The sequence below is a fragment of the Eretmochelys imbricata genome, chromosome 27 (assembly GCF_965152235.1).
Source record: "Eretmochelys imbricata isolate rEreImb1 chromosome 27, rEreImb1.hap1, whole genome shotgun sequence".
Taxonomy (NCBI): Eukaryota; Metazoa; Chordata; order Testudines; family Cheloniidae; genus Eretmochelys; species Eretmochelys imbricata.
Window position 1 is genome coordinate 860086 of NC_135598.1, and position 27618 is coordinate 887703.

Sequence of the window (27618 nt, forward strand, 5' to 3'; positions counted from 1 at the left end):
TATGTAGTATATTACTGTAGCTGGATATTGTAGTTTTAAGAATATTTTATAAAAGATCTTGTAGGTGTTTGTCTCTGCCTGAGTGACTGGAACAAATGCGGTTGTATCACTCACCTGCACATCTACTAATATGATATATGCCATCATGTGCCAGCAAACACCTACAAGATCTAAATCAAGCATTTTTAAAACTACAATACCCATCTGGGGAAATGAGGAAACAGACTGACAGAGCAAGATAGGTACCCAGAAGTCACATACTACAGGACAGGCCCAACAAGGAAAGCAACAGAACACCAAAGGCCATCACATGTAACCCCTTTTTTATCCCTTTTATCATTACCCAGATATTTTCAACTGGTCTACCTCTCACTTCCTTCTGGACCTCAGAACAACTGTATGTACTTTTGATGTATGATACACAAGTAATTCTCTTCTGATCCTAGGGAAGAGAGACAGGATCTGCATCCAGGAGAGAGGAATTACAAGGGGGCAAAACCTTTTATAAAAAAAATCATCCTAAGGCAGAGAGTAAGTATGGAAAATTTCTGCTTAAAGACTGGCAAGGATGTAAGCAATGGAAAACAGGGGCTTATAATGGAAAGCATTAAGTTATATTCAGTGTGGGCATCTCTATGAGCTCTATTATACGTGAAGCCCTCTTCAAAGTAGTTTTTGGAATGAGTTATACATATGGAAGATGGCTAAAACTAGTGAATCATAATTAGTCAGCTCTTTATGACATAGACACACCAGAACCAAAAACTACTGGTTTTACAATTTCATCACAATATCCGTATTACTTGTTTAATGCAAGCTTCCTGTTTAAAATGACTGCCTGCAAATTCAAGACTAACAGAGCTTTATGCAGCTCCTACAAGCCCAATAAGATCATGTTGAGTCAACAGGCAGACAGGAGACCTCCAATACCTAACTGATGTAAGAAGTGGTGTCGGTGTTAGAGAAATGTCACGTCTAGAGACGCGTGTGAAATAATTCACGAGGAAAACAAGGTTTAGAAGTAGGTTTTCTAGAACACTCATTATCTAGTCAGAATAACAGATATTACTCTTTAAAAGCAAAAATTTAACTCAATCTATGATGGCAAATGTATCCCATCCATTGCCTGCACTAGAACTACTCTCAGGATTTTTAGAAGTCAAGTAACTTGTATTGTGATCTAGAAAAACGGAATATAAAGGCAGCTCTGCAAAGATTCCATTGGGACCTGGAAATATTTTGTTAAAGCCTCACATAATATTGGACATCTCTCTTTCCACGAGTCTCCTGAAATCATGTGAATGTACCAGATGGCTTAGCTTGTACTTTTCTAACAGAAAAAAAAAAAAAATGCAGAAGGCAACAGCTAGTTTTCTTATGCCATCCAGGGCATTATTACAATACATTGCTTTGTTTCTGTTGTAAATAAGCAGAGTACAAGTATCGACAATGCATACCTATGGACAAAAATAATTTTGAAAATACATGCAGTCAGGTTTTTGTGAAAGCTGCAGCAAGCCTTTGAGTTTTAGATAAGTGAATATACCATAATTACATTTGAGAATGCTTAAAATGCGAGATAATTTTACTACAACAAAAGCGATCAAATTACTTAAGATTCAGTATGAATTTAAAATGCCTCCCCCCCCCTTTTTCAGGAGCGCCTTGTAATTACCTATTTAAGATGACACTGTTGAAATTACAGAACAACCTGAAGTAAAAAAATGACTGACAGGAAATGAATTGATATTTAAGTCGTTAAGCACCAAGAGAAATCAACACCATCAAAACAGAGTCATATCTTGAAACAAGTTGAGACCCTTAAGCTAGAAAAAATGCATTACTACAAATATTCAGGTACAAAACAGCCCGATGAAAAAAGCAACTTACAGAGTAGTTGAGAAATACAGTGGGGTCTAAGCAAGGAAGCCAGGACCTTGAGCAAGTTTATTTGCCTCTCTGTGCCTCAACTACCTTAGTGTAAAATGGTGATAATGCCATATCTTGACAAATTTCCTCCCTTCACTTGCCAATAGCAAGAGAGTATTTTACTCCTGGAGGAATTCTGCTCCACTGCGCATGTGCAAAATTTATGTCCCCTGCAGATTTCTTTGATTCCCTGCAGAAAAATGACTTTCTGATGGAGAAGCAAAAGGAAGCCACAAGAGCGGTCATGCGATTCAACCCAACAGTAGGCTTTAAGTGCCCAGGGCAGCCGGCAGATAGGTAAATCACTGTTGGGCAGGAAGGGGGACTGGAGAAGACACAGCTGGTGGCTCCCAACCTGCACCACGCTCAGCTGCTAGTGCAGGCTGGGCTGGAGAGGACGAGACTTACGCCACCCCTGTACAGCATCCGAGGTCGGGTCAGACCCACCCCCCAATTTCTACCCTGGCTGAGGGAAACTCTACAACCACCCCACCCCCCCACTGCTTCCTGCGCCCACCGTTCCTCAGCTGTAGGGGGAGGAATCCCACTGATCCCCAACCAGTTGCACCTGGATCCCCACCACTTTGAGACCCCAGGATCTGGACCCCACAACTGAGCCCCCAACCCAGACCCCCCCACCGAGCTCTATACCTCCCACAACCAGACCACTTCCCCCTGCTGAGCCCCAACCACCTTCACCTGGACCCCCCTGCAGAGTCCCATTACCATTGCACCCAGAACCCCACCAACAAGCCTCTGCGCATCCAGATCCCCTCTGCACCCAGATCCCCAACTGAGCCGCCCATACCCAGATTGTCCCACACAGAACCCTTTCAACCCACACCTGGATTCCCCCACACTAAGCCCCTCCACACTTGGATCCTGCCTTACTGAGCCTGCCCGCCCCACACCTGGTGGACCAGCATGGAGGGGCGGTACCCTGGGGTGTTTCTGGGGCAGGCCCGGTCCTTGCACTGTGTCAGGGTTGGGTGCAGCCTCACCGCTGAGTCCAGGTCCCAGGGAGGGAGCTGTACAGTGATCTCCCACTTCTGTGCACTAAGTGGCCTGTGCTCCCCAATGCCATGCTGGAGCCTCCAAATTTATTTGACACAAAATTTGTAGAATTTTAAAATATTGTACACAGAAGTTTCATTTTTTTGGCACAGAATTTTTAATTTTTTGGCACAAAACGCCCTCTAGAGTAGTATTTGCAACTGGTGTGTGCAGCATGGCGGATAAAAATTGACTTTTTAAAAAGGTTTTAAAAGTATTTTTAAACCTTTTTTTTTTTAAACTTAAACCTGATTTTATTTAAATTGAATATATTTTTCTTTTTTCAAAATAAACATACTTCAAATTAAATTAATTTCAGTAGATTTAGCTAGTTCAATGAACTGCTGATTGGGAGTTGAAAAAGCAAGAATGCTCATTTTCCTCTTTTAATCTACAAATAAAAATGAGGTGAGAGGATGATATTGACACCTCCTCATCTCTTATTGGGAGTGGATCACATCCACCCTGACTGAATTGACCTTCTCAACACTGGTTCTCCACTTGTAAGGTAACTCCCTTCTCTTCATGTGTCAGTATATCTATGCCTGTATCTAATTTTCACTCCATGCATTTGAAGTGAGGGTTTTTTAACCCACGAAAGCTTATGCCCAAATAAATCTGTTAGTCTGTATCCACAAAAACAATGAGGAGTCCGGTGGCACCTTAAAGACTATGGGCACGGCTACATTTGTAGATGTAGACCGCTGTGAGTTAAACCAGCCCTCGGAGAGCGCAGAAGGGAAAGCACTGCAGTGTGTTCACACTACCAGCTGCAAGCGCACTGGTGTGGCCACACTTGCGGCACTTGCAGCGGCATTGGGAGTGGTGCATTATGGGCAGCTATCCCCCAGAGCACCTCTTCCCATTCTGCCGCTGTGGCTTGTGGGAAGGGGGCAGGGGCTGCAGGGATTCTGGGTCCTGTCCCAACGCCACATTCCAGCAATCCCTGGGCTTCTATCCATATTTGGCGCCATCTTTCAACGCTTTTTGTACTGCACGCGCTGTCTTCCCTTTCAGTCTGCGGGAATGGATCCCAAACTGCTGAGGAATATGCTGATAGGTCTCGCCAGCACGTCACGAATGGCAGTCGAGTTACTCCTTAGTTACAAACTGACAGTGAGGAGTCCGATGATGTCAACTAGCATAACAGATGTGACACAAGATTGCTCACCACAGCGGAACGCCGCTTTTGGGCTCAGGAAACAAGCACTGAGCGGTGGGATCACATCATCATGCAAGTCTGGGATGATGAGCAGTGGCTGCAGAACTTTCGGATGAGAAAAGCCACTTTCATGGGACTGTGTGAGGAGCTCGCCCCCACCCCGCGGCGCAAGGACACGAGATTGAGAGCTGCTCTGCCGGTGGAGAAGTGGGCGGCTATTGCAATCTGGAAGCTGGCAACTCCAGACAGCTACTGATCAGTCACTAAGCAGTTTGGAGTGGGAAAGCTGACAGCTGGAGTCGTGTTGATGCAAGTTTGCAGGACCATTAATCGCATCCTGCTCAGAAGAACCATGACTCTGGATAACGTGCATGATATTGTGTCTGGCTTTGCACAAATGGGTTTCCCTAACTGCGGAGGGGCAATAGATGGGATGCATATTCCAATTCTGGCACCAGCCCACCTAGCCTCAAAGTACGTTATTCTGAAGGGATATTTCTCTACGGTTCTCCAGGAGCTTGTAGATCACCGTGGGTGTTTCATTGACATGACACAAACATCTTTCTGAACACAGGCCTGTTCAGGAAGCTGCAAGACAGGACTTTCTTCCCAGACCAGAAGCGGATATCGAAATGCCCATTGTGATCCTTGGAGACCCTGCTTATCCTTTAATGCTGTGGCTCATGAAACCCTACACAGGAGCCTTGACAACACTAAGGAGCGGTTCAACAACACGCTGAGTTGGTGCAGAATGACTGTGGAGTGTGCTTTTGGCCGTTTAAAGGGCCGCTGGCGCTCTCTGTATGGGAAGCTGGACCTGGCAGATGACAACATCCCCACAGTTATATCTGCGTGCTATACCCCCCATAACACTTGTGAAGGGAAGGGTGAAAGATTCAGTCAGGCATCGACCTTGGAGGTTCCACACCTGGAGGCTGAATTTGAACAATCAGAGAGCAGGGCTATTAGAGGGGCCCAGTGTGGGGCTGCAAGGATTAGGGATGCCTTGAGGGAGCAATTTGAGGCTGAAAACCACCAGTAATGTTTGGTGCCCTGCATAGGAGTGAAGTGCAGTGGTTCCAATGTTAGTAGGAATCTCTGTTTGCTCCACTGACTTGTGGTGCCTGTTGCTTTCCTGAGCTAAGGTATCATTTACTTAATGCAATAATAAAAAGCGTGTTTTCAAAGCCAAAAAAATCCATTTATTGAAAAGAAACATAACTGCTTTGGAAACAAGAGAGGGCAAGGGGAGTGGGGTGGGGAATGGTACAACCACAGATTTGTGTATGTCCTGTTATCATACTCAGCCTTCCTGCCTGGAGTGCTGTGCAATGAGTGCTGCAATTCTGGCTGGCTAAAATGCATGGTGATGGAGGCTGAGTGCAGTGGGCAGTTTGCAGGGCTGGGTGGTGAAGCTACAGGTGTTGGGAGGCAGCTGGTGGTGATAAGAACCCGGATGTTGGGGAAAGTGGGTTGGAGGTGACATGGGGGCACAAGGGAAAGAGTTCTGGGACAAGGGCTGCAGGGGGGTGAGGGGGGTGTGTGTGGAAGTGCTCCGCCTGCATTGCTACGAGCCCCTGTATCGAGTCCGCTTGGCGCTCCATAATACTTAGCAGCCGCTCTGGTGCCGGCAATCCGCATTCCGCTGGCAGACCCTCCTTTCACTCTCCCGCCACTCCTGCGCTTTTTGATTTTCATTAAGGGACTGCTGCTTTACTTCAACACTTGCATCTCTCTTTGACCTAGGCTGGAGCTTTGCGCAGGTGTCACGCCTGGGAATCAGGTTCGTCGTGTCTCGAACTGGGATCCCAAAGATTCACTGAGAGCACTCCAAGCCTTGTTGACCAAACAGGAAGGGGATTTTCAAAATTCCCAGAGAATTTAAAAGGCAGGTCTGATGGTTGGTCATCTGAAGACAGGGCAGTAGAGTTCAAAGTGATGACCAGGGTGGCTAGAACAGGCATCGTGGGACACTTCTGGAGGCCGATCAGAGCGCATTAATAGACTAGGGGGTCCACACTGGTGCTGCGGTTCTCCAGCCAGGGAGCAGCAAGCTTTCTGCTTCTCGTGGAAGTGGATTACCAGGAGCACTCCAGCTATGGAGTCTGGGTGCTCTACGTGCCTTGCCAGCGTGGAAGCGTCACGAGTTAGGGCGCTCAGGGCTGCTTTAATGCACTCTAACTTGCAAGTGTAGCCATGCCCTAGCATGGCTACCCCTCTGATACTTGACAATCCTGACCTAGCCTTTGTCACCTCTGAAAATGCAGGCAACTTCAGAAGGAAGGTCACAGCAGTGATCCCCAGATCACAGCATAGACCACTGCAAGTGACAGTAGAGGCTGCAGAACAACCCAGGAAAATAAAGGCCGAGATTCAGCTTCAGAAAGGCTGATGGGAAGGTTTTACCTTTGAATTGGGTGAATCCATCTTAACATTATTTTGACACATGAGCACTGTGGAGAATTTGTCCCTCTGGTGTGGAAGACTGCCAAAAGCACATCCCTAGCGGATGGCAGACACTATACGTACCTGAGCTTTCAAAACAGATAAGCCAACAATAGAAGAGATACTCAGAACTGTCTGACCTGGATACGTTCAGTCCACCAACATGCTCAGGGAAATGCTTATGAGAGAGTCTGGAAGGGAGCAGCACGACCACAGGGGAGAGCTGACAGAAAACAAGAAAACCGTGCCATAGTAGCAAAAAAGGGCCAGCGTTCGGAAGCTGAATTTGGATGGACAACATCAAACCACATTGCTGCAGTCTCTCCCAACCAAGCTCCATACCGACTCATTCTATATGGTAAATCATCCCACAAAGCAGAGCACAGAATGAAACATGTTCAGCAGAAACTTTGCTCGCTCTTCAGAAACTGCAAAGTCCACAATTAGCAGCTAACATGCAGGAGCTGTCAATACCCATGAAACACCTGAAATGTAGAAAGGCAGCTGGTATATCTAACGAACTATTACTACACTTTGGGATGAGAACACAGAGATGGCTGCTTGACTTCAATTCCTGCATGAGACAATGCAGATACCCAGGCTGCGTAGACAGACCAAAGTAGATGCACTACAAAAAGTCCTAACTCCATAAAGAGTTATCACTCAATATCCTTACCCTGCTCAACCTTCAAACTATAAGATCAGATTGTAATGAGTGAAATAGTACCAGTAGCGGAAGACTACAATTATGAGGAACAAGTTGACCAAACCCAATCAACTTGGTGCTTCCTTTGTTTAATAGATCTGTTAGTTTTAAATGCAAAACATGCTTTGATAAACCTTTTTTTTTTGTATGCATTCAGCACATACAGTAGTTTTATTTAACTAATAAAAACAATTTTAAAAATGCTGTTTGTGCATTTTTAATTGAATTATAATTTCCATCCAAATGTATCTGACATCAGCAAGTACAAAATTAATCTAGTAAATAAACGTGCATTCACCATTTTCTAACAAACTGTATAATTTAAAAATCTGAATAAAAGTACATGCATTAAGCTATATAATGGCTTAAATAAGTGTGTACAGAATTAGTGTATCTTCCCGGTTTGCAAAATGTACCAAATTTAGTGTAAAATCTACATGTATTTGCAAATCAACATGTTTTAATGTTTCCAAACAATGAGAATTCACTTTTCTTTAGGAAAATAACTAAAAAAGTACAGATGTGACACAAGATTAAAATTGTAGGCAGTGTAGTTGTAGTCATGTTGGTCCCAGAATATTAGAGACACAAGGTGGGTGAGGTAATATCGCTCATTTGACCAACTTCTGTTGTTGAGAGACAGACAGACTGTTCAACCTTGCATTTTGCTGTGACACGGTACTTTTTCCAGACCTGAAGAGGAGCTCTGTTTGGCTCAAAAGCTCGTCTTTCTCATCAACAGAAGTTGATCCAATAAAAGATACTACTTCATCCACCTTGTCTCTCTAAGATTAAAACCAATTATTTAAATCAAGGTTTCCAGCTTGTTGAATTAAAGCAAACCACCCTGAAGTGCAAGCTGGTCTTTAGCTCTTCAACACAGCCAACAACCGTTACCGAGAAGGGGCAGCATTGGTCTGGTCAAAACTGGAGTTAGAGGAGACACTCCTATGCATCCGATGAAGTGAGCTGTAGCTCACAAAAGCTTATGCTCAAATAAATTTGTTAGTCTCTGAGGTGCCACAAGTCCTCCTTTTCTTTTTGCGAATACAGACTAACACGGCTGCTACTCTGACTCCTATGCTAGATTGTCTCTACTCACAAGCAGAGTCAGTGCAGAAGATGATTCTGAAGCCTGGCAGCTCCCAGGGACAGGAATATCTGAGTGAGAGACTGAGAAAGGGAGGGAGGTCTGCATGACTTAGGGCTTATCTACATAGAGTTGCAGTGGTTTAACTAAGGATACGATTTTAAACCTATTTATTTAAACTGATGCAAGAGACTGTCCGGACACTTATTTTCCTTTAAAAAAAGGATTATTTTGGTTTAGCTTAAATTGATTAGGAATTAGTTTAAACAAAACCATCACTCAAACTGAAACAAAAGTGTCTGCAAAGGTGTATACATTGGTTTAAAATTACACCTTTAGTTAAACCACTGCAACTTTCTCACACAGACCATGCCTAAGTGAGGGTAAGTGAAGGGAAGAAGAGAGGTTAAAGGGGAAAAAGGAAGAAAAGGCTGGGAAGAGGAAAGAAGAAAAGATGGTGATGAATTATCCTGAGTTATTTACTAGCCAAGACATAAAAGAAGATGTTTTTTCCCCCATCCAAAGGGTCCTGGGGCAACAGTCTTTAGGCAGCCTGCAACCCAACCTTCCCAGCACGCACAGGTGGAGGCCTTTGGCCTTTTAGAAAGTGGACTACAGACCATATTCCTGTACAAGGGGATTTTCCCATCATCTCCCCAACATAATGGGATGAGAAACAGTTGCAGTTCCAAGTTTCCTGACTGTTTAATACCCCCCACCAATTCCCTCACCAGGAGGCCACCTGGGCTCAGGGCTCTCCTCCCCCCCAGGGTGGCAATGGGTCGCTAAGTCTGCCATGAAAAGAGATATTGATGATCTATCTATCACCCAGCTAGGAGCTGCTACTTTCCGCTCTGCTTTCAGAGCTTGGTGGTGTTATAATGTACTGGGGGGAGCAATCAAATAAATTTGAGAGAACCATTGTTCTGGGGCATATGTGATTACCTCCTTTGAAGAAGCAAGGAGACATGTTGAACAACTTGTGTACAGTCTATCTGGCTAGTGATGTAAGGGCAATACCTGTGGGCAAAGGAAATTATTGTAAAGGAGCACACAGGATGACAACCTGCAATTCCTGTGCTTCACTGGGGAGTGAAAAGGAGGATAACATAGGAAAATGGAATTCACTGAAAATCTGTGCATATTTAAAGCTCCAATACGGAGTAATTTCTGGTGATATGGAACCACAACTCTTACCAGTGTATTGGGACGTATATAGTATCTTTCATCCAAAGAGTGATTCACAACCATTAATTAAATCTCTGTACCATCTTCTACTGGAGTGACATACAAATAAAAGTACAAGTAATTGTTTTTCAGTTTTATAATTACTGCAACAGGGTTGGGTATTCACATGGCTGTCAGTCATAAAATCCTTTTAAGGTACTACAAGTTAGCATAATCAACAACTACAACTGCATAGTTACTGCAAAATACAATGGTTTGCAAGTTTATCTCCACTTTGTGGAAGCCCAGTCAGCTAAGACAATCATGGGGTTTGGGAAATTAAAAATTCAGCGTTGAACTGGGCAAGTGATTCCAAATAGCAAAGGCACATCTTATTGTGATTTTCTGCTACAACCACAGAACACAACTGGTCAATGGCCCAGTCTAAAATACCCTTGGAGAAGAAGAAAAAAAGCTTTAGGGAGGAAAAAGAGCAAATCTACTTTACACAAAATGTTCTTAGCTTATAGGGCAGTGGTTTTCAAACTTTTTGTATTGGTGACCTCTTTCAGACAGCAAGCCTCTGAGTGTGACCCCCCTTAAAAATAGGGGGGGTTAATTTAATGGTGGCTAGGGGATGTCAGCTCCACAGAGCTGCCAGCTCACAATCCCCATGTAACCACATGAGGGGTCATGACCCCCCAGTTTGAGAACAACCGTTATAGGGGGAAAAGTGATCTATTAAGGCTTCTTTGGCCTTTGGTAGCCCATTCTAGCATGTAAATGCTATAACATGTTCCTGTACAAATCTGTAACTACTATGCATACTGTGCATTCATAATTGCAAGCCCTAGCTGCACTGGTCAAGGAAGTAGCATGCTTAAACATGTTTCACTTGAGAGGTGCCAAGATGTAGCATTTGCAGGGTTGAGGTTTGGAGGATGGAGGCTGCACTGCCTGGGGGTACCCATACACGGGTAACCCCCACTCCCCACTCCCAACTGGACAATTTCCATCCCCTGTAAAAGGCAGTGGGAGAGGCTGTCACTGGCAATGAAGGGCTTCACCCTGAGAAGAAGGGAATCCTTTTTACCATTTCCTCTGCATCGCCTAGTTTTGGGAAGCCTGCTTTACTGACACTCTTACAGTGGCTTCATGTCTGGAAGGCTTTTTTGCACAATCTAGGGGGTATCCTCTCTTTCCGCTCCCACACCATCTCCACTCTGAGCTGGGAACCAAGGTCTCTTCCCATCCCATTCCCTTTGTAGACATCTTTCGGGAGGAAGTGTGGTCTAAGGGATAAAAGTAAGGGAACTGGGATCCCTAAATTTTATTTTCAGATCTTCCACAGATTGACTGTCTCTCCTTGGCCAAGTCACTTAACTTGGAGCTCCATCTCCCTGTTTCTGAAATTAGTAACATTTTGCCTCCATTACCCTTAATCTCCATCCGCTCAGTTTCGTTTCCTGTTTTTTGTGAGCAGGGTACTGGCACAGAATACATTACACGGTTGTATTTCTCATAGTGGATCTGCACCTTTTGCACAGATTTCCAGGCTACTTTACAAAACACAGAAATGATATACTATGAAATATTTTGTTTTGAAATGCAAGAGTCAATCAATATAGCACAAGAACAAATCTACACAGATACCCCTAGAGCCCCAACCAGGGGTATTCTGCTACCCAAGATCCATAAACCTGGAAATCCTGGATGTCGCATCATCTCAGGCATTGGCACTCTTACACCAGGATCATCTGGCTATTTGGAGCCTCTCCTCAGACCCTAAGCTACCAGCTCTCCTAGCTATCTTTGAGACACCACCGACTTCCTGAGGAAACTACAATGAATTGGTGATCTTCCTGAAAACACTATCCTGGCCACCATGGATGTAGAAACTCTTTACACCAATATTCCACACAAGGATGGACTACAAGCTGTCAGCAACAGTATCCCTGATGAGGCCACAGCACATCTGGTTGGATGAGCTTTGTGACTTTGTTCTCACCCACAACCATTTCAGATTTGGGGACAACTTATACCTTCAAGTCAGCTGCACTGCTATGGGTACCCACATGGCCCCACAGTATATCAACATTTTTATGGCTGACTTAGAACAACGCTTCCTCAGCTCTCCTCCTCTACTTGCGCTACACTGATGACATCATCATATGGACCCACAGGAAGGAGGCCCTTGAACAATTCCACCGGGATTTCAACAATTTCCACCACACCATCAACCTCAGCCTGGACCAGTCCACACAAGAGATTCACTTCCTGGACACTACAGTGCAAATAAGTGATGGTCTCATAACCACCGCCCTATATCGGAAACCTACTGACCGCTATACTTACCTACATGCCTCCAGTTTCCACCCAGGACACATCACACCATCCATTTTCTACAGCCAAGCCCTAAGATACAACCACATTTGCTCCAATCCCTCCGACAGAGAAAAACACCTACAAGATCTTTATCAAGCATTCAGAAACAGATTGACAGAGCACGACCGGTACCCAGAAGTCACGTACTACAGGACAGGCCCAACAAGGAAAGCAACAGAACACCACTGGCCATGACGTACAGCCCCCAGCTAAAACCTCTCCAGATCATCATCAATGATCTACAACCTATCCGTCACTCTCACGGACCTTGGGAGACAGGCCAGTCCTTGCTTACAGACAGCCCCCCAACCTGAAGCAAATACTCACCAGCAACTACACACCACACCACAGAAGCACTAACCCAGGAACTAACCCCTGTAACAAACCCCTTTGCCTACTCTGTCTCCATATCTACTCTAGCAACACCATCAGAGGACCCAGCATCAGCCACACCATCAGGGGCTCATTCACCTGCACATCTACTAATGTGATATATGCCATCATGTGCCAGCAATGCCCCTCTGGGAGTGGACTACATCCACCCTGACTGAATTGGCCTTGTCAACACTGGTTCTCCCCTTGTAAGGTAACTCCCTTCTCTTCATGTGTCAGTATCTATGCCTGTATCTGTAATTTTCACTCCATGCACCTGAAGAAGTGGGTTTTTTACCCACAAAAGCTTATGCCCAAATAAATCTGTTAGTCTTTATGGTGCCACCGGACTAATCATTTTTGTAATCAATATACAGCCACCTTGGAATTATTTACGTTACATTACATAGATAAACCTCTCAGATTCCTCTCTGCGAACACATTCACCTCACTGTCTCCATTCTTAGTCTGAATCCCAGACTGTTCCTGTGCTGTCGTCCCCCCGTCCCCTCCGCAGCCTATTTCCTAGTCTCTCTGGAATTTCTGCCCTATTTCCAAAAAAGCCATTAACATTTATAATCTACATTTTCCATTCCTTCAGTCCCCTTGACAGCTTCCCCAACTACTCTTCTCATTCCCCTGCCCTGTAGGATGCAGGAGCTATTTCAGGCCTTATTTTCCTGCAGCTCTCAATGCCTCCTCCCTTCTCTCATTCCTCCAACTGATGCTCGGCTCTTTCTTCCTGACACCAGCGGCCACCCTTCTTTTCCTTCCCTCCAGGAAACTTCTTCCATCCCAATCAGCTCTCAGCTCACTCCTGCAGCCATCACTTCAGTCACTCAACCTCATCTTCATCCAGCACCATAGTCCCTCTGATCTATCAGTTTCTGAGTTGGCACCCATCTGTCTCAGCAACCCTGCTTCTCCACACCCCCTATTAAACTATCTTTCCACAACATTCAGTCTATTACTATCTCCTATTACTCTCCTGCTCTCAGCCCAGTCCTTCCTGAACTGACCTCCCTCCAACATTTAGCTATGATTTCCACCCTTAGTCAACAATTTTGCTTCTCTTTCACTCTGTGCATCTAACAACCCCCAATTCCAACCCTCCTCTGTAATCCATTTCCTCCGCAGAGCATCTACAAAGAAAGCAAGACCATGCAGATTTCTTCTACATTTGTTCCTTTGTCAATTGTGAAATGCTAAGCAGTTCTCTTGACTTATGCCTACCCATCCTTCACTGACTCCAACCCCATATTGTCGCTCTAATGGCCCACTTCCATGCCAACTTGAGAGTCTCTCCAATTGCTTTCCAAGAAAAAAAAAACCTGATACCATTTACAGAGAATTTTCCTATACTGCTCCTTTCCACACACCCATCTTCCTTTGGCCTCCTTACTAACTCCAGAGTATCCCTCTTGTCCTCGTCCAACCATTAAGTGTTCCCTTCACCCATCTCTTCTTACATACTCCTACTGTCTCCACTTCCTCTCCCAACTCTTTTCAATATGTTCGGCAACGTGGCTTCTGCCTGCTCCATTTTAAGACTATCACCAAGATCCCAAATAAGCTGCTCGCAGCGAAGTCTCAGGGCCTCCTCCATGACCCCCCTCTCACTTTTATCATCCCCCATGTTGTTCAATGCCTATTTTAGATTGTTTGATCTTTGGAGCAAGGTCTTGCCTTTATCAAGCTCAACTATGGCACCACAGGAGTAGTAACGACAAGCGGCCAAACTGACAGCTAGTATTAACTCAAACTGTATTGACGGCTATGGTGTTGCACCTGCTAACATTAGTAGAGAATCTGGCCACAAGTCTCAAATATTTGTTTAACATTAATTGGTTGGAGAGCAATCCACACAAAGGCACCCAGCAAAAATCCCGGTATCTGCTTTCTAAATTGCCAGGCAATGCAGTGCTCAACGAAAGAAACTGTAGGTTTTTAACTAAGACCCACTTGTACACTACAGAGATGCATAGATCCTGAAACTAATCTGTTCTTGTTGCTGCACACTTCTGTGAAAGAAAGACTTTTTAAATAGCCATTGGAAACAGCAGTGTAGGTAGGCTTCTAAAGAGAATATTTAGAACAAATTAATTTAGCTACCACACTAAATCAATCAGGGAAAGAAGTTACTTTCTTTTTGATTCTAAGGTCATTATTGAATATTGCTTATCAAAAATTAGGAAAGTGCAGACCAGTGAGTGTTTTTACGTCTGCTCAACTACAAGGTAACTTTTCACGGTATATGTTGCAATTAAAAGGTTCAAAATATTGAATTGCTTCCTCTTCTACTGAGTTTACTACACCCCAAACTTATACCTGGAGTGACCCTAATCAGAGTTCAGAAAAAAAATGTAGAAACGTGCTTTCATAAGATGCAGTTATCTTGAAAGCTAAAGATGAGTGCAACTGAGAAACTGTAAACAAGACTAAATGTCTTAATATGAAACGTTCTTAAGGAGGGATGCGATTAGAATAAACTACTAGGAATTAGGATTCCTGGGCAATATTCCCCACTCTACCACCAATTCAGTGTGACCTTGGCCACGACTCTTCACTTCATTTTCCCCCATGAATATAGAAAAGGAGTACTTGTGGCACCTTAGAGACTAACCAATTTATGCTCATATAAATTGGTTAGTCTCTAAGGTGCCACAAGTACTCCTTTTCTTTTTGCAAATACAGACTAACACGGCTGTTACTCTGAAACCCCATGAATATAGTTTTCTTTATAGCCATCCACTTTAATATTCTCAGTTTTCTGTAACCTCTAACTGAGAGCCAAATTATTCCATGCTAGGTCTCTTCCCAAAGTCAACTAATACCCACCCACCACCTCCAATGGAAAGTTTAAAGGCATGAGAGAAAATTCCTCCATCAATTTGCAATTTTTAGGAGAGGCTAGGAAAAGTAGTCCTACCACACTGTAACAATAACGCTAACCTCCCTTTATTTTTTAAACAGGGCTGCACCAAAAACTAGAAACTTGGCATTAGTGAGGACTATATCTAAGACTAGTATCTTTTCTTAGTTTTATAGGAAAATAAAATTGTGTCTGAATAATGATTTCTGAGCATGATCAGCTGATTCTAACAGACAGTTAATGGAGATCTGCCTCCTTTTTGACATTACTACACATTTTCACAGCATGACAAGAACAGAAAAATGAAGCAATAACAGGACTTGCTGAGACAATTTTCATGAAGGAAACTGTCTCACTGAAGTCAAAAATTCTCCCTTAACAGGAAAGCAAGAAAACTGCAAGCAAAGAAAAAATTCTGGAACCCATGATTTTAGGGTCTGAACAATTTTTTGGCTGAATTCTGCAATATTTTTCGCAATCTACACGGTTTTCAAAAGATAAATAGAAATCTGCCTCCAACCAAAGGTTGAAATCCACCCCACCCATCCACCCCAGAAAGGGGCTTGAAAGTCTAATTGGATTGTTTAAATATTAAGTATTTTTAATTTTTAAATTGAGAAAGAAAACAAGGAAATTATGCAAAAAAACTATGTCAGTGGAGCATTTAAAGCGCACGGTTAAAATTCACAAAAAGTCAGAAAATGCAAGAGCTGACAACCCAACAGCAAAGTCAAGTCAACTAGGTTTGTACATTTTATTTTCCATTCTTATTGTTTCTAAACAGATAGCTTAACATGTTTTATGTAGTAAAACATACAATTATATACAGATACATAGCATGACCGAATTACTGTTGTATTTCCTTGTTGTTTTTAAATGAACCTTAAATCAACATAAAGATGACCTCATACGTAAAAGCTAATCAATATATGCTCTCTAATGGTCATTCACCCTGAATAATTATTATATGTTTTATTATAAGTAGAATCTTTCATTATGCTTCGGCTAGCGAATACCAATTATCATTTCCTCCAAAACAATAATGCCAATTTCTTTTTAAAATACATATTCATTTACTTTCAAACAGTATTAAAAAATTCAGTTTAACACATGGCAGCAAATGTTAATTTTACAGAATGAATGAATCAATTAATTTTTATACAAGAATAAAGAATGCTCTTTCCCCATAAGTTAGGAACCTTAGCACATGCTGAAGACAGCTGGAGAAACAGGGAAGGTTTCTTTTTGATTTCCCCAAATAGAAGTGTAAATACCATTCTGTATGAAAGCAGGAAACAAGTTGAGAAGCAGAGGAGAACGTTCGGTAACCCAGTCCGGAAACTGAACAGCCTCTCATTAGAAATCCTGATCTGCTGTAGCGTTCATCATGAATAATAGAATCAAAATGATCAAAGAAGAAAGCCAGTTTAAACACATACTAATCTGTTGTTTTTGAAGGAGAAACTAAAATGACTGAATTTCTGAATAACTTCACTGTCAATGTTTAGGTTTTCTTTTCCAAAGGATGTTTACCAACCTTTAAATTGTTTCAGTATATATTTGCTATATTGGTTTAAAAATTTTGTCTTAATTCCTCAATAATTTTAATTTCCTAATATTTAAACTGTACCCATTCCTAATTTAAATTCCTTCCATCTGCAAAGTTACATTTCTGAAGTCTTGTTCCACTTTATTAAACCCCTTTATAATTTGACTTCTTTCATTAGGTCACCTTGCCATCCTCTAGGATGAGAAGCAGCTCACCCCTCTTTAGCCTTTAAGTATAATGTTAAAAATTATAACAATCCCAGGTTACACCTTCTTCACAAAAAGCTCTCCACCCCACCCAATGAAAGAGAATTCAAAAGTGAACGACCATATTCTACATTAGGGCACAAAGCACAGTAATTTTATTTTGAGCTGAATTCTCTGTTAATTTTCTAGTATCCTTTTTATAGAAGGCTCATGACTGCAAGGATTTTCAACCATTGTTTTCATGCTCCATATGCTGCATAAACGTTCCTGTGTATACTTGCTTTTGCTCTACCACTGTCAGACTTATTTAACAGTTATCTATGTTGAACTGCATTTTCCATTTACTGCCCCAGTTACTTAAAGATCTCAAATCCCGCTTAATCTGGTTGCCTGAACACAGCTATTTTCATACCACTCTAAAAAAAGGACCTGCAGTCTGATGGGGAAAAAAAATGAGTGCCAGTATTCATCCCCTGACCCAAATTACTGTTGCCAGGATATGCAGCAGTAATGCAGCAGTTTCTTTGCGATTCAGGGGTTTCATTTTACGCAGGGAACAGGCAAACTCTAGTTAGTCTTATTCAATATTTTCCAGTGACATTGCTCAACAGTAAGATATTTGAAAGAACAAGTGTTGACAGATTTTAAGGCTCATTTCAGAAAGATATCAACTAATATACAGTGTTTTGTAATGAATGCTTAACATTTCCAGAAAAAACAACTAAATTATTTACCCCATTCCAGAAACTTCAATCAACAGACAAGCATACCCAGTGATAGTTTCTCTCTGGAAATTTCAATGTCGGTCCTCAGATTACGTAATGTATAGCATTCATTCAAATGTTATTAATAGTAATAGTAAATTTATTTACTAATAAATTTGTTACTCCCTAAGGTGCCACAAATACTCCTTTTCTTTTTATTAATAGAGCATCTCACTACCATGGCACTGCAGCAGACATTTAAACCAATACAAAAATCAAGTACTAAAAAGCCAAACAAAGCACCAAGTAAATAATTAAAAACACAGATTAGGTAATGTTTCTGAAGCACCATTTCTAACCCCCTCCCTACCCCACATCGACACTGACCCTCTCCAGGCAGCGAGGGCGCCTGCTGCAGGCACAGGCTACATCCTGGCAGAATCGCTGGCTGGACAGGTGGATTGTCTCTTCAGACTGAAAACCAGGATTTGGAAAGATGACCCAGGAGCTCACAAGCTACTTCAGTAGACAATGATCCCCATCCTCCAATATCATGGCCAGAGAGGGAAGGGATGGAGGGAGCAGAGGCTGGTGATACCTACATACTAAAGGGTCCAGAATGAGCCAAGGAAGAGCGTACAGACTAGTGAACTCTATGAGTCTGAGGACGCAAGGGAGAAGTGTGGACCCCCCACAACCACACACAGCCCAGAGGGCAGCGAAACCCCTCACACTGGGCTCTCTGGGAGAGGAGAAGGGGAAATAGACCAGTGCATGCCTCTCCCCTTCCCCAATTAGATTCTCTGCAGAAAAGGGAGAAAAGATGAATTCTCCCCCACGCTGGGCTCCGGGGGGGGGGGGGGGGGGGGAGCTGCAGCGGCCAAAGGAAGAAGGGGGGCAGAAGGGCGCAGATGCCGCCGCCCCCCCCACCACTTTGGGCTCGGCCGCGTGGGGGCGGGGGGGAGAAGGGCGCAGATGCCCCCCCCCACCACTTTGGGCTCGGCCGCGGGGGGGGGGGGAGGGCGCAGATGCCGCCCCCCCCACCACCACTTTGGGCTCGGCCGCGGGGGGGGGGGGAGGGCGCAGATGCCGCCCCCCCCACCACCACTTTGGGCTCGGCCGCGGGGGGGGGGGGAGGGCGCAGATGCCGCCCCCCCCACCACCACTTTGGGCTCGGCCGCGGGGGGGGGGGGGAGGGCGCAGATGCCGCCCCCCCCACCACCACTTTGGGCTCGGCCGCGGGGGGGGGGGGGGAGGGCGCAGATGCCGCCCCCCCCACCACCACTTTGGGCTCGGCCGCGGGGGGGGGGGGAGGGCGCAGATGCCGCCCCCCCCACCACCACTTTGGGCTCGGCCGCGGGGGGGGGGGGAGGGCGCAGATGCCGCCCCCCCCACCACCACTTTGGGCTCGGCCGCGGGGGGGGGGGAGGGCGCAGATGCCGCCCCCCCCACCACCACTTTGGGCTCGGCCGCGGGGGGGGGGGCAGGGCGCAGATGCCGCCCCCCCCACCACCACTTTGGGCTCGGCCGCGGGGGGGGGGGCAGGGCGCAGATGCCGCCCCCCCCACCACCACTTTGGGCTCGGCCGCGGGGGGGGGGGAGGGCGCAGATGCCGCCCCCCCCCACCACCACTTTGGGCTCGGCCGCGGGGGGGGGGGAGGGGCGCAGATGCCGCCCCCCCACCACCACTTTGGGCTCGGCCGCGGGGGGAGGGGGGAAGGGCGCAGATGCCGCCCCCCCACCACCACTTTGGGCTCGGCCGCGGGGGGGGGGGGAAGGGCGCAGATGCCGCCCCCCCACCACCACTTTGGGCTCGGCCGCGGGGGGGGGGGAAGGGCGCAGATGCCGCCCCCCCACCACCACTTTGGGCTCGGCCGCGGGGGGGGGGGAAGGGCGCAGATGCCGCCCCCCCACCACCACTTTGGGCTCGGCCGCGGGGGGGGGGGAAGGGCGCAGATGCCGCCCCCCCACCACCACTTTGGGCTCGGCCGCGGGGGGGGGGGAAGGGCGCAGATGCCGCCCCCCCACCACCACTTTGGGCTCGGCCGCGGGGGGGGGGAAGGGCGCAGATGCCGCCCCCCCACCACCACTTTGGGCTCGGCCGCGGGGGGGGGGGAAGGGCGCAGATGCCGCCCCCCCCACCACCACTTTGGGCTCGGCCGCGGGGGGGGGGGAAGGGCGCAGATGCCGCCCCCCCACCACCACTTTGGGCTCGGCCGCGGGGGGGGGAAGGGCGCAGATGCCGCCCCCCCACCACCACTTTGGGCTCGGCCGCGGGGGGGGGGAAAGGGCGCAGATGCCGCCCCCCCACCACCACTTTGGGCTCGGCCGCGGGGGGGGGGGAAAGGGCGCAGATGCCGCCCCCCCACCACCACTTTGGGCTCGGCCGCGGGGGGGGCACAAGGGCGCAGATGCCGCCCCCCCCACCACCACTTTGGGCTCGGCCGCGGGGGGGGAGAAGGGCGCAGATGCCGCCCCCCCCCACCACTTTGGGCTCGGCCGCGGGGGGGAGACAAGGGCGCAGATGCCGCCCCCCCCCCCTTTGGGCTCGGCCGGGGGGGGCAGAGGCCGGGAGCCCCCCCGCGATCGCCGCCTTCCGTCCCGAATTCGCGCCAGCCGGGGGGCGCAGGGGAGCGGGCCGGGGCGGGCGGGCGGCGTTACCTGGAAGTCCCGGTCCTCGTTGAAGCGGGAGAACCTGTCCGCCATTTTCCGCCCGTCTCCTCCGCAGCCGCCGCCTCCGCCCGGCTCGGCCTCGCTCCCAGCGCCGCGCGCCGCCGGCGGGAGCGCGCTGCGCCACCGCGCGGGAGCGCGCCCTGAGCCCTCCGCGCGCATGCGCGCTGAGCTGAGCGGCTGCCCCGCGGCTTTGCCCTCTCCTGCCCTGCCGCGGGGGCATGAGTGCGGGTCTGGGGCGGGGGGTCGAGGGGCGGAGAGGGGCGTGAGCAGAGCCTCAGAGGAGGGCGGGAGGCAGGGGCCTGGGGCAGGGACATGGCAGGGGGAGGCTGGAGGGCAATTGGCGGGGGAGAAGGTGGAAGCCGTGGGGCAGTTTGGCCTTGTGGGGCTTGTCCCGGCCCCGCCTTCCCATTGTCGTTGCCAGTGGGGCTGCTGTTATTCATTATGGCGACAAAGCGTCCGTATTGTTGTCGCGCTGAGCACCCCAGTCATGGAGTAGGGCTCCACTGCGCTCGGTGCTGTACAAACCGAACAAAAAGACAGTCACCGCCCCAAAGCGCGGAGGGGCTCGTGCTCGCCCCAGCGCCGCCCCTCTGACATTTTTTGCTACCCTGTCTAGTGCTGACGGTCCCGGTGGCCAGCCTACAGCGGCGTTAGCACAGGTGAGCCCGTAACGGTGGGGAAACTTTTGGAAATCCAGAACGCAGACACAGCCTGCATGCTAATAAGTTTAGGGAGCAAGGAAACTAGATAGCAAAAATAAACTCTGAATGGCTTTATGCGCTGCACAATCAGGCGTCGTGTAAAAAAAAGTAAGATGGAAGAGAAAATGCTGAGGGTGAAAGCAGATAGTGAAGCTGACTCAAGAACAGAAACTGTCTTGAGCAGAGAGAAAAGGAGGGGGGCAACAAGCTCCAAACCTTCCAAAAGCTGGTTGGGGAGGGGCTCTAACAAAAGAGGGTGGAACCTGCCACTCCAATACAGTAACGCAAATTTCAACTGATAGACCAGGGGTGGGCAGACTACAGCCCACGGGCCGCATATGGCCCACCAGCCATTTTAAGCCAGCCCTCGAGCTCCCACTGGGGAGCGGGGTTTTGGGCTTGCCCCACTCCAGCAGGGTCAGGGGCCGTTCCACGTGGCTCCTGGAAACCGCGGCCTGGCCGCCCTCTAGCGCTCCAGCTGGGAAGCAGGGTCGGGGGCCGCTCCACGCAGCTCCTGGAAGCAGAGGCATGGCCCCCCTACGGCTCCTAAGCGCTCCAATGGGCTGCGGACGGGGCAGCGTGCAGAGCCGCCTGGCCACACCTCTATGTAGGAGCCGGAGAAGTAACATGCTGCTGCCTTTGGGAGCTGCTTGAGGTAAGCACCGCCCAAAGCCTGCACCCCTGAGCCTCTCCCCATACCTCAACCCCCTGCCCTGATCCCCCTCCCACCCTCTGAACCCCTCGATCCCAACCCGATGCACCCTCCTACACCCCAAACTCCTCATCCCCAGCCCCACCACAGAGCCCTCACACACACGCACCCCGCACCCCACTCATCTGCTCCAGCCCGGAGCCCCCTCCTGCACCCTGAACTCATTTCCGGCCCCACCCCAGAGTCCATACCCCAACCCCAATTTTGTGAGCATTCATGGCCCGCCATACATTTTCTATTCCCAGATGTGGCCCTGGGGCCAAAAAGTTTGCCCGCCCCTGTGGTAGACTGAAAGTAAGAGGCTTTGTTTTGGGGGTTTTTTGGTATATTACATTTTTTTTATTTTTTGCATCCATTTTTGAGTCTAGACAGACTCTTGCTAGGTAGAGCTTTCTGACCTAGGAGCTTTGGAGCCACCTGCAGGTGCTGTGCAGAGGAAGGTATTCCGGTCCTCTCTCATCTGCATAAAGCTGTATCTGGGCTCATCTGCCAAGATTGTCAAGGTCCTCTGGAGCTGAGGAAAGATACCAGTAGCCCTGAGGTTCAGCTGAGGAGGGAACAACTCAGAACCTTTGGGCCACATGACAAGTATTATGATTTCGTTATACTATTCTGTCAGTACAGCACAATGCCCTGCCTTATGGTACAGTATATGCTGTAAGGACTGATAATAAATAAGGAGAAAGTAAATAAGGAAGTGTTATTTACTCTCTCATAACACAAGAAATAAGGGTCACCAAATTAAATTAATAGGCAGCAGGTTTAAAACAAACAAAAGGAAGTATATTTTCATACAATGCACTGTGAACCAGTGGAACTCCTTGCCAGAGGATGTTTTGAAGGCCAAGACTATAACGGTTCAAAAAAGAACTAGGTAAGTTCATAGAGGATAGGTCCATCAATGGCTATTAGCCAGCATGGGCAGGGATGGTGTCCCTAGCCTCTGTTTGCCAGAAGCTGGGAATGGGCAACAGGGGATGGATCACTTGATGATTCCCTGTTCTGTTCATTTCCTCTGGGGCACCTGGCATTGGCCACTGTCAGAAGGGAGGACACTGGGCTAGATGGACCTTTGGTCTTACCTAGTGTGGCCATTCTTTTGTTCTTAAATTGCTGTTTATCCAGAAGTATTCAGCCTACTACCCTATCTTCATTCAAGTCTCTCCATCATAAGACACTTCTTCTGTGATAATTCAGCACTTAAATGGATAAGATACCCACACCGCCAAGGTAACCATGTGATCTTGCTACTGTGATTCCAGTTAACACAAACTTTGGACCTGGGAATTATGCTGTTAGGTTTATTTTCTAAGATACATGCAACTACTGCATACATGATCAATGTTCCCCCTAATTTTTGACAGGCTGTGTGGCCAAAAATTTTCTTCTGTGCAAATTGTGGTGCTTCTGTGCAAAGTTTTGTGTGCACAGTGTTTTGCCACGTGCGCGGGGTTTAGGATCTGTGCGCACACACACGCCCATGGCTTAGAGGGAACAGTGTACATGATATACAGGACAGCACTGAATTAAATATTCTGCTGCCGTACCAGTAACGGTGAATCCTAGGCAATATATTAGTAACTGGTGGGGCTGAAAGGTGCAATCCTCTTCCTAGCATTCCCTCGTATTTCAGGTTTCAGAGTAACAGCCGTGTTAGTCTGTATTCGCAAAAAGAAAAGGAGTCCTTGTGGCACCTTAGAGACTAACCCATTTATTTGAGCATGAGCTTTCGTGAGCTACAGCTCACTTCATCTGTAGTTCACGAAAGCTCATGCTCAAATAAATTGGTTAGTCTCTAAGGTGCCACAAGTCCTCCTTTTCTTCTTTCCTCGTATTTCAGAGGGCCTTTGCGGACACAGGACCCTGACCGAGGTCTGATTAAGGGCGGAGCAGGGGCATTGCCGGACAGGATCCGCCCCAGAGCCCCGGCGAGCCCCGCTGGACCCGGAGCGCGGCACCCGGCTCCGAACCTCGCCCACCGAGCGGCGCCAGAGGGAAACTAGCCTGCCTGCCCCCAGCCAGCCAGCCCGCCCGCCCGGGGGCTCCGGGGTCTGAGCGCCGGCTGCTGGGCCCCGGGCCCTGAGTTCGATCCCGGAGGGGCCACTGAGGGGTCTGGGGCAACTGTGGGGGGTTGGCCCTGCCCTGGGCAGGGGGTCGGGCGAGACGCCTCCTGCGGGCCCTTCCAGCCCCGAGAGGCCCCGGCGCCGCACCCAGGCGCGTGCGAGAGGCCGCGGGAGGGAACCGCAGCCCCGGAGCCGGCCCCGCACCCAGGCGCGCGGGAAGCGCCGCACGCGGCGGCAGGAATCCGGCCCCAGCGCGGGGCCGCGCGGCACCGCCCCGCTCAGGCGCATGCGCGCCAGCTGCCTCAGCGCGGAGCTAGGGTGCGTCGACTGCGCGCGCCCCGCAGGAAGGTCGCGCTTCCGGCACCTCCTCCCCTGCGCCAGCCGAAGAGGCGGTCTCCTGCGCCTGCGCAGCGCGGGGCGGGGCTGGGGTAGGACGAGCAGAAATGCCGCTAGCCCGGCGGCCGCGCCGAGGGGTCCCGACGGCGGGAAAACAGCGCCCCCCGCGGAGGTCGGAGGAACCGACTCAAGCTGCGGCGGGGGCCCGGCATGTCACGTTTTTAGCCAATAGGGCTTCGCTGCTGTTTGATTGATAACTGTCCGACCCAATAGGCCGCTGGGATTTCAACCCTTGGGAGTGGGCTGTTGGCCCCGCCCTTCGGGGCGTGGGGAGAGGCTCGTTCGCGGGAGCGTGCGCCTGCGCAGACTCCTGTGACCCCCCCTCTGGCAGGCCGGCTTTCCTGGGGGAGGTCAAAGGTCATGTTTGCCTGGCGGTTGGGTGGGAGAAAAAAGGAAAGGAGGCTTGTGGCACCTTAGAGACTGACCCATTTATCTGAGCATGAGCTTTCCTGAGCTACAGCTCCCTGCGTGGGGTGCAAGGAGAAAGGAACCCAGGCGTCCAGCGCCTAGCCCCGCCCCCCTGTGGTGGGGGGGAGCCCAGGCCTCAGGCCCCTTCCCGCTGAGAGCCAAGGGCCCGGGGGTCCGGCTGAAGGCAGGCTCCTCGCCAGCGGCGTGGGGGGGGGGTGCGCGCGCACAATGGTGTCCGGGGGGGGGGTGCGCGCGCAGCGGTGTCCCGGGGGGGGGGTGCGCAGCGGTGTCCTGGGGGGGGGGTGCGCGCGCACAATGGTGTCCCTGTTGGGGGTGCGCGCGCAGCGGTGTCCGGGGGGGCGGCGCGCAGTCTCCGCGGCCTTAACCCCAGGTCTTGGCCACCAGCCGCCTCGCCGCTAGAAGCCGAGGGGGCCCTGCCCCGCGGGGCGGAGCGAAGCGAGAGGCCGGCCGCTGCCTTCAGGCGGGCCGCTGGGTGCCGTGACCGCGTAAGGGCCGCCGTGCCCGGTGTTCCCGGGCCGGGCCGGGACAGGACAGGACAGCCCAGCCCAGCCCCGCCCCGCCCCCCGTTGCTCATGAGCAAAGAACAGTCTCTGATCTTCCTTCTGTTCTAATTTCGTCTCCACCGTGATCGGGGGGTAGGAAGAGTTTGCATCCAGGTTCAGAGCCTTCCAGGGCAGCTTAGCAAGATGGTCGTAGACTCTTCCAACATAATCGGTGTTATTTGGGCACTCCCTTCCCAGACTAGGAGTGGAAGCCGGAATCTCTGAGTTTTTATTTTATTTATTATGTTTCCTACAGCAGAGCCTGGGGGCCAGGTGAGATTGGGGCCTGTTGTGCTGGGCGCTGTGTGTAGCTCCAATGCTGTACAACAGAAATGGAGCAGCCTTCTGGATATCAAATCTCTGTTTCTCCATTTCACTAACCAGGCTGTTAGTTACCAGGTGTCTGCAAGCTCCCCATTGTGTCTGCAGCAGGACAGTCAGATTCCATCTGTTTCTCCCAAAAGAGAGAAACTGGGTGAGGGACTTGACAGAAATCCTGCTTCCTCAATCCCACTTGCAGGTCACCCCCTCTGGCGTTGCTGACGAAGGGCATGCACAGGCTATTACAGAGTCAGTACCTGCTACCTTTGTAAGAAATCCACAGGGCCAGTTCCTTGTGCCACTTGTCCAGCACCCATTGAAATTTATGGCCCACAGCACATAACGAATCTGCATTACAAAATAGTCTTTCACTATATGGTCACTGTGGTTTCCCACAGGACTGCTGCCTTCGGTGCACAGGTGGCAACCTAACTAATGTTCTTTGATTTAGTCTTTGTTTCTTCAGTGCCCCAAAGCCTAGAAGACAGACATGCTGCTGAAGTTTTAGCAAGGAGCTTCCTCAAACATTTCCTGCCTCTGTCCGTGAGTGTGATTCTCCCTGGGAAAAGTACTCTTCCCCTCCCCAGTACGGGTTCTTCAGACTCCACACTGAAACTGGGCAGGCTCTGGTGGGGGAGAGGGGGACAGTTCAGCCCTGTCTTTGGGTGCTGGTAGAGCAGCCAGCTGGGAGGAAAGACTGGACTGTATCAGACTCAGGACCACAGCTGTGCCTGGGGCAGCCACTACACTGATAGCAGACTGTCTGAGCAGCAGCCAGCTAAATCCCAACCTGTGGTTACCAGCCTTCTCTTAACAGGCCTCTGTATTTCCGGGTAGGTTGCAGAACAACAGTCTACCAGCACGGCCCAAGGAGTTGTGGGAGGGGTAGGGAGCGGATGCCCTACATGTAACAGATTTCAGAGTGGTAGCCATGTTAGTCTGTATCAGAAAAAACCACAAGGAGTCCTTGTGGCACCTTAGAGACTAACAAATTTATTTGGGCACATGCTTTCGTGGGCTAGAACTCACTTCATCAGAAGCATGGAGTGGAAAATACAGGAGCAGGTATAAATACATGAAAAGATGGGAGTTGCCTTACCAAGTGTGACGTCAGTCTAACGCAGGGGTTGGCAACCTTTCAGAAGTGGTGTGCCGAGTCTTCATTTATTCACTCTAATTTAAGGTTTCGCATGTCAGTCATACATTTTAACATTTTTAGAAGGTCTCTCTCTAGAATTCTATAGTATGTAACTAAACTATTGTTGTATGTAAAGTAAACAAGGTTTTTAAAATGTTTAAGAAGCTTCATTTAAAATTAAATTAAAATGCAGATCTTATCAGTTTAGTGCAGTGATTCTTAACCTGGAGAGCACACACCCCCTGGAGGTGCAAGATGCCCTTTCTGGGGGTGCGAGGCATGTGAGGTTTTTTTAGAAGGTAAATCATGAAAAACACAAATTAAGCACAGGCAGATAAGTACAACTACTTTGTTTCATCAAACCTCTCTGTATTAACAGTATACATTTTTTAATGATTACTGTAATATACAAACAAAGTTTTTAAGTTTTCAAGTTTTTAAGCTAATTGTAGCGTAATTTTTTATAAGGGGTGAGAGAACGTATTTTGAGAACTCCAGACCGTCAGCGGGCTAAGCGGGGCTGGGTGTAGTGTATTAAATGGCTCCCCATAGGAATGTGCTTCTCATGGTGTACTACTTACGGGTGCCAGTCCTGATGCTCTGAGCAGCATGGTAAGGGGACGGGGAACAGGGGGGGTTGGATAGGTGTGGGTGTCTCAGGTAGCCTGTTGGGGGTGTGGATAAGGGTTGGGGCAGTCAGAGGACAGGGAGCAGGGGGGCTTGGATGCAGGGGTGGGGTCCTGGGGGGTGGTTAGGGGTGGGGGATCCTGGGAGGGGGTGGTGAGGAGACAAGGAGCCGGGGGGGGGGGGGTTGGATGGGTCAGGGGTTATTAGGGGGCAGTCAGGGGGCAGGAAGTGGGCTGGCTGTTTGGGGAGGCACAGCCTTCCCTACCCCAGTGTAGTGTATTAAATTTCTTCCCGTAGGAATATGCTACTTACAGTGTACTGCTTACAGCTGCCAGTCCTGGTGATCCGCAAGTAGCACATTCCTGTGGGGAGACAT

General features: G+C 48.9%; 1 protein-coding gene across 4 annotated transcripts in view; it reads right to left on the bottom strand.

Annotated features, from left to right (window-relative positions):
- The window catches only part of GPATCH8 (G-patch domain containing 8), a 79298-nt gene extending 58904 nt beyond the window's left edge, over window positions 1–20394 (bottom strand). For 2 of the 4 annotated variants that reach the window (XM_077806563.1, XM_077806559.1), the window contains exon 1: window positions 20302–20394. In XM_077806563.1, coding sequence (XP_077662689.1) covers window positions 20302–20346 — 45 coding nt within the window. In that variant the 5' untranslated portion in view covers window positions 20347–20394. The remainder of the gene's footprint in view (window positions 1–20301) is intronic. The other 2 variants (XM_077806561.1, XM_077806560.1) reach the window with 1 other exon arrangement.
- Between the last annotated feature and the right edge of the window lie 7224 nt (window positions 20395–27618).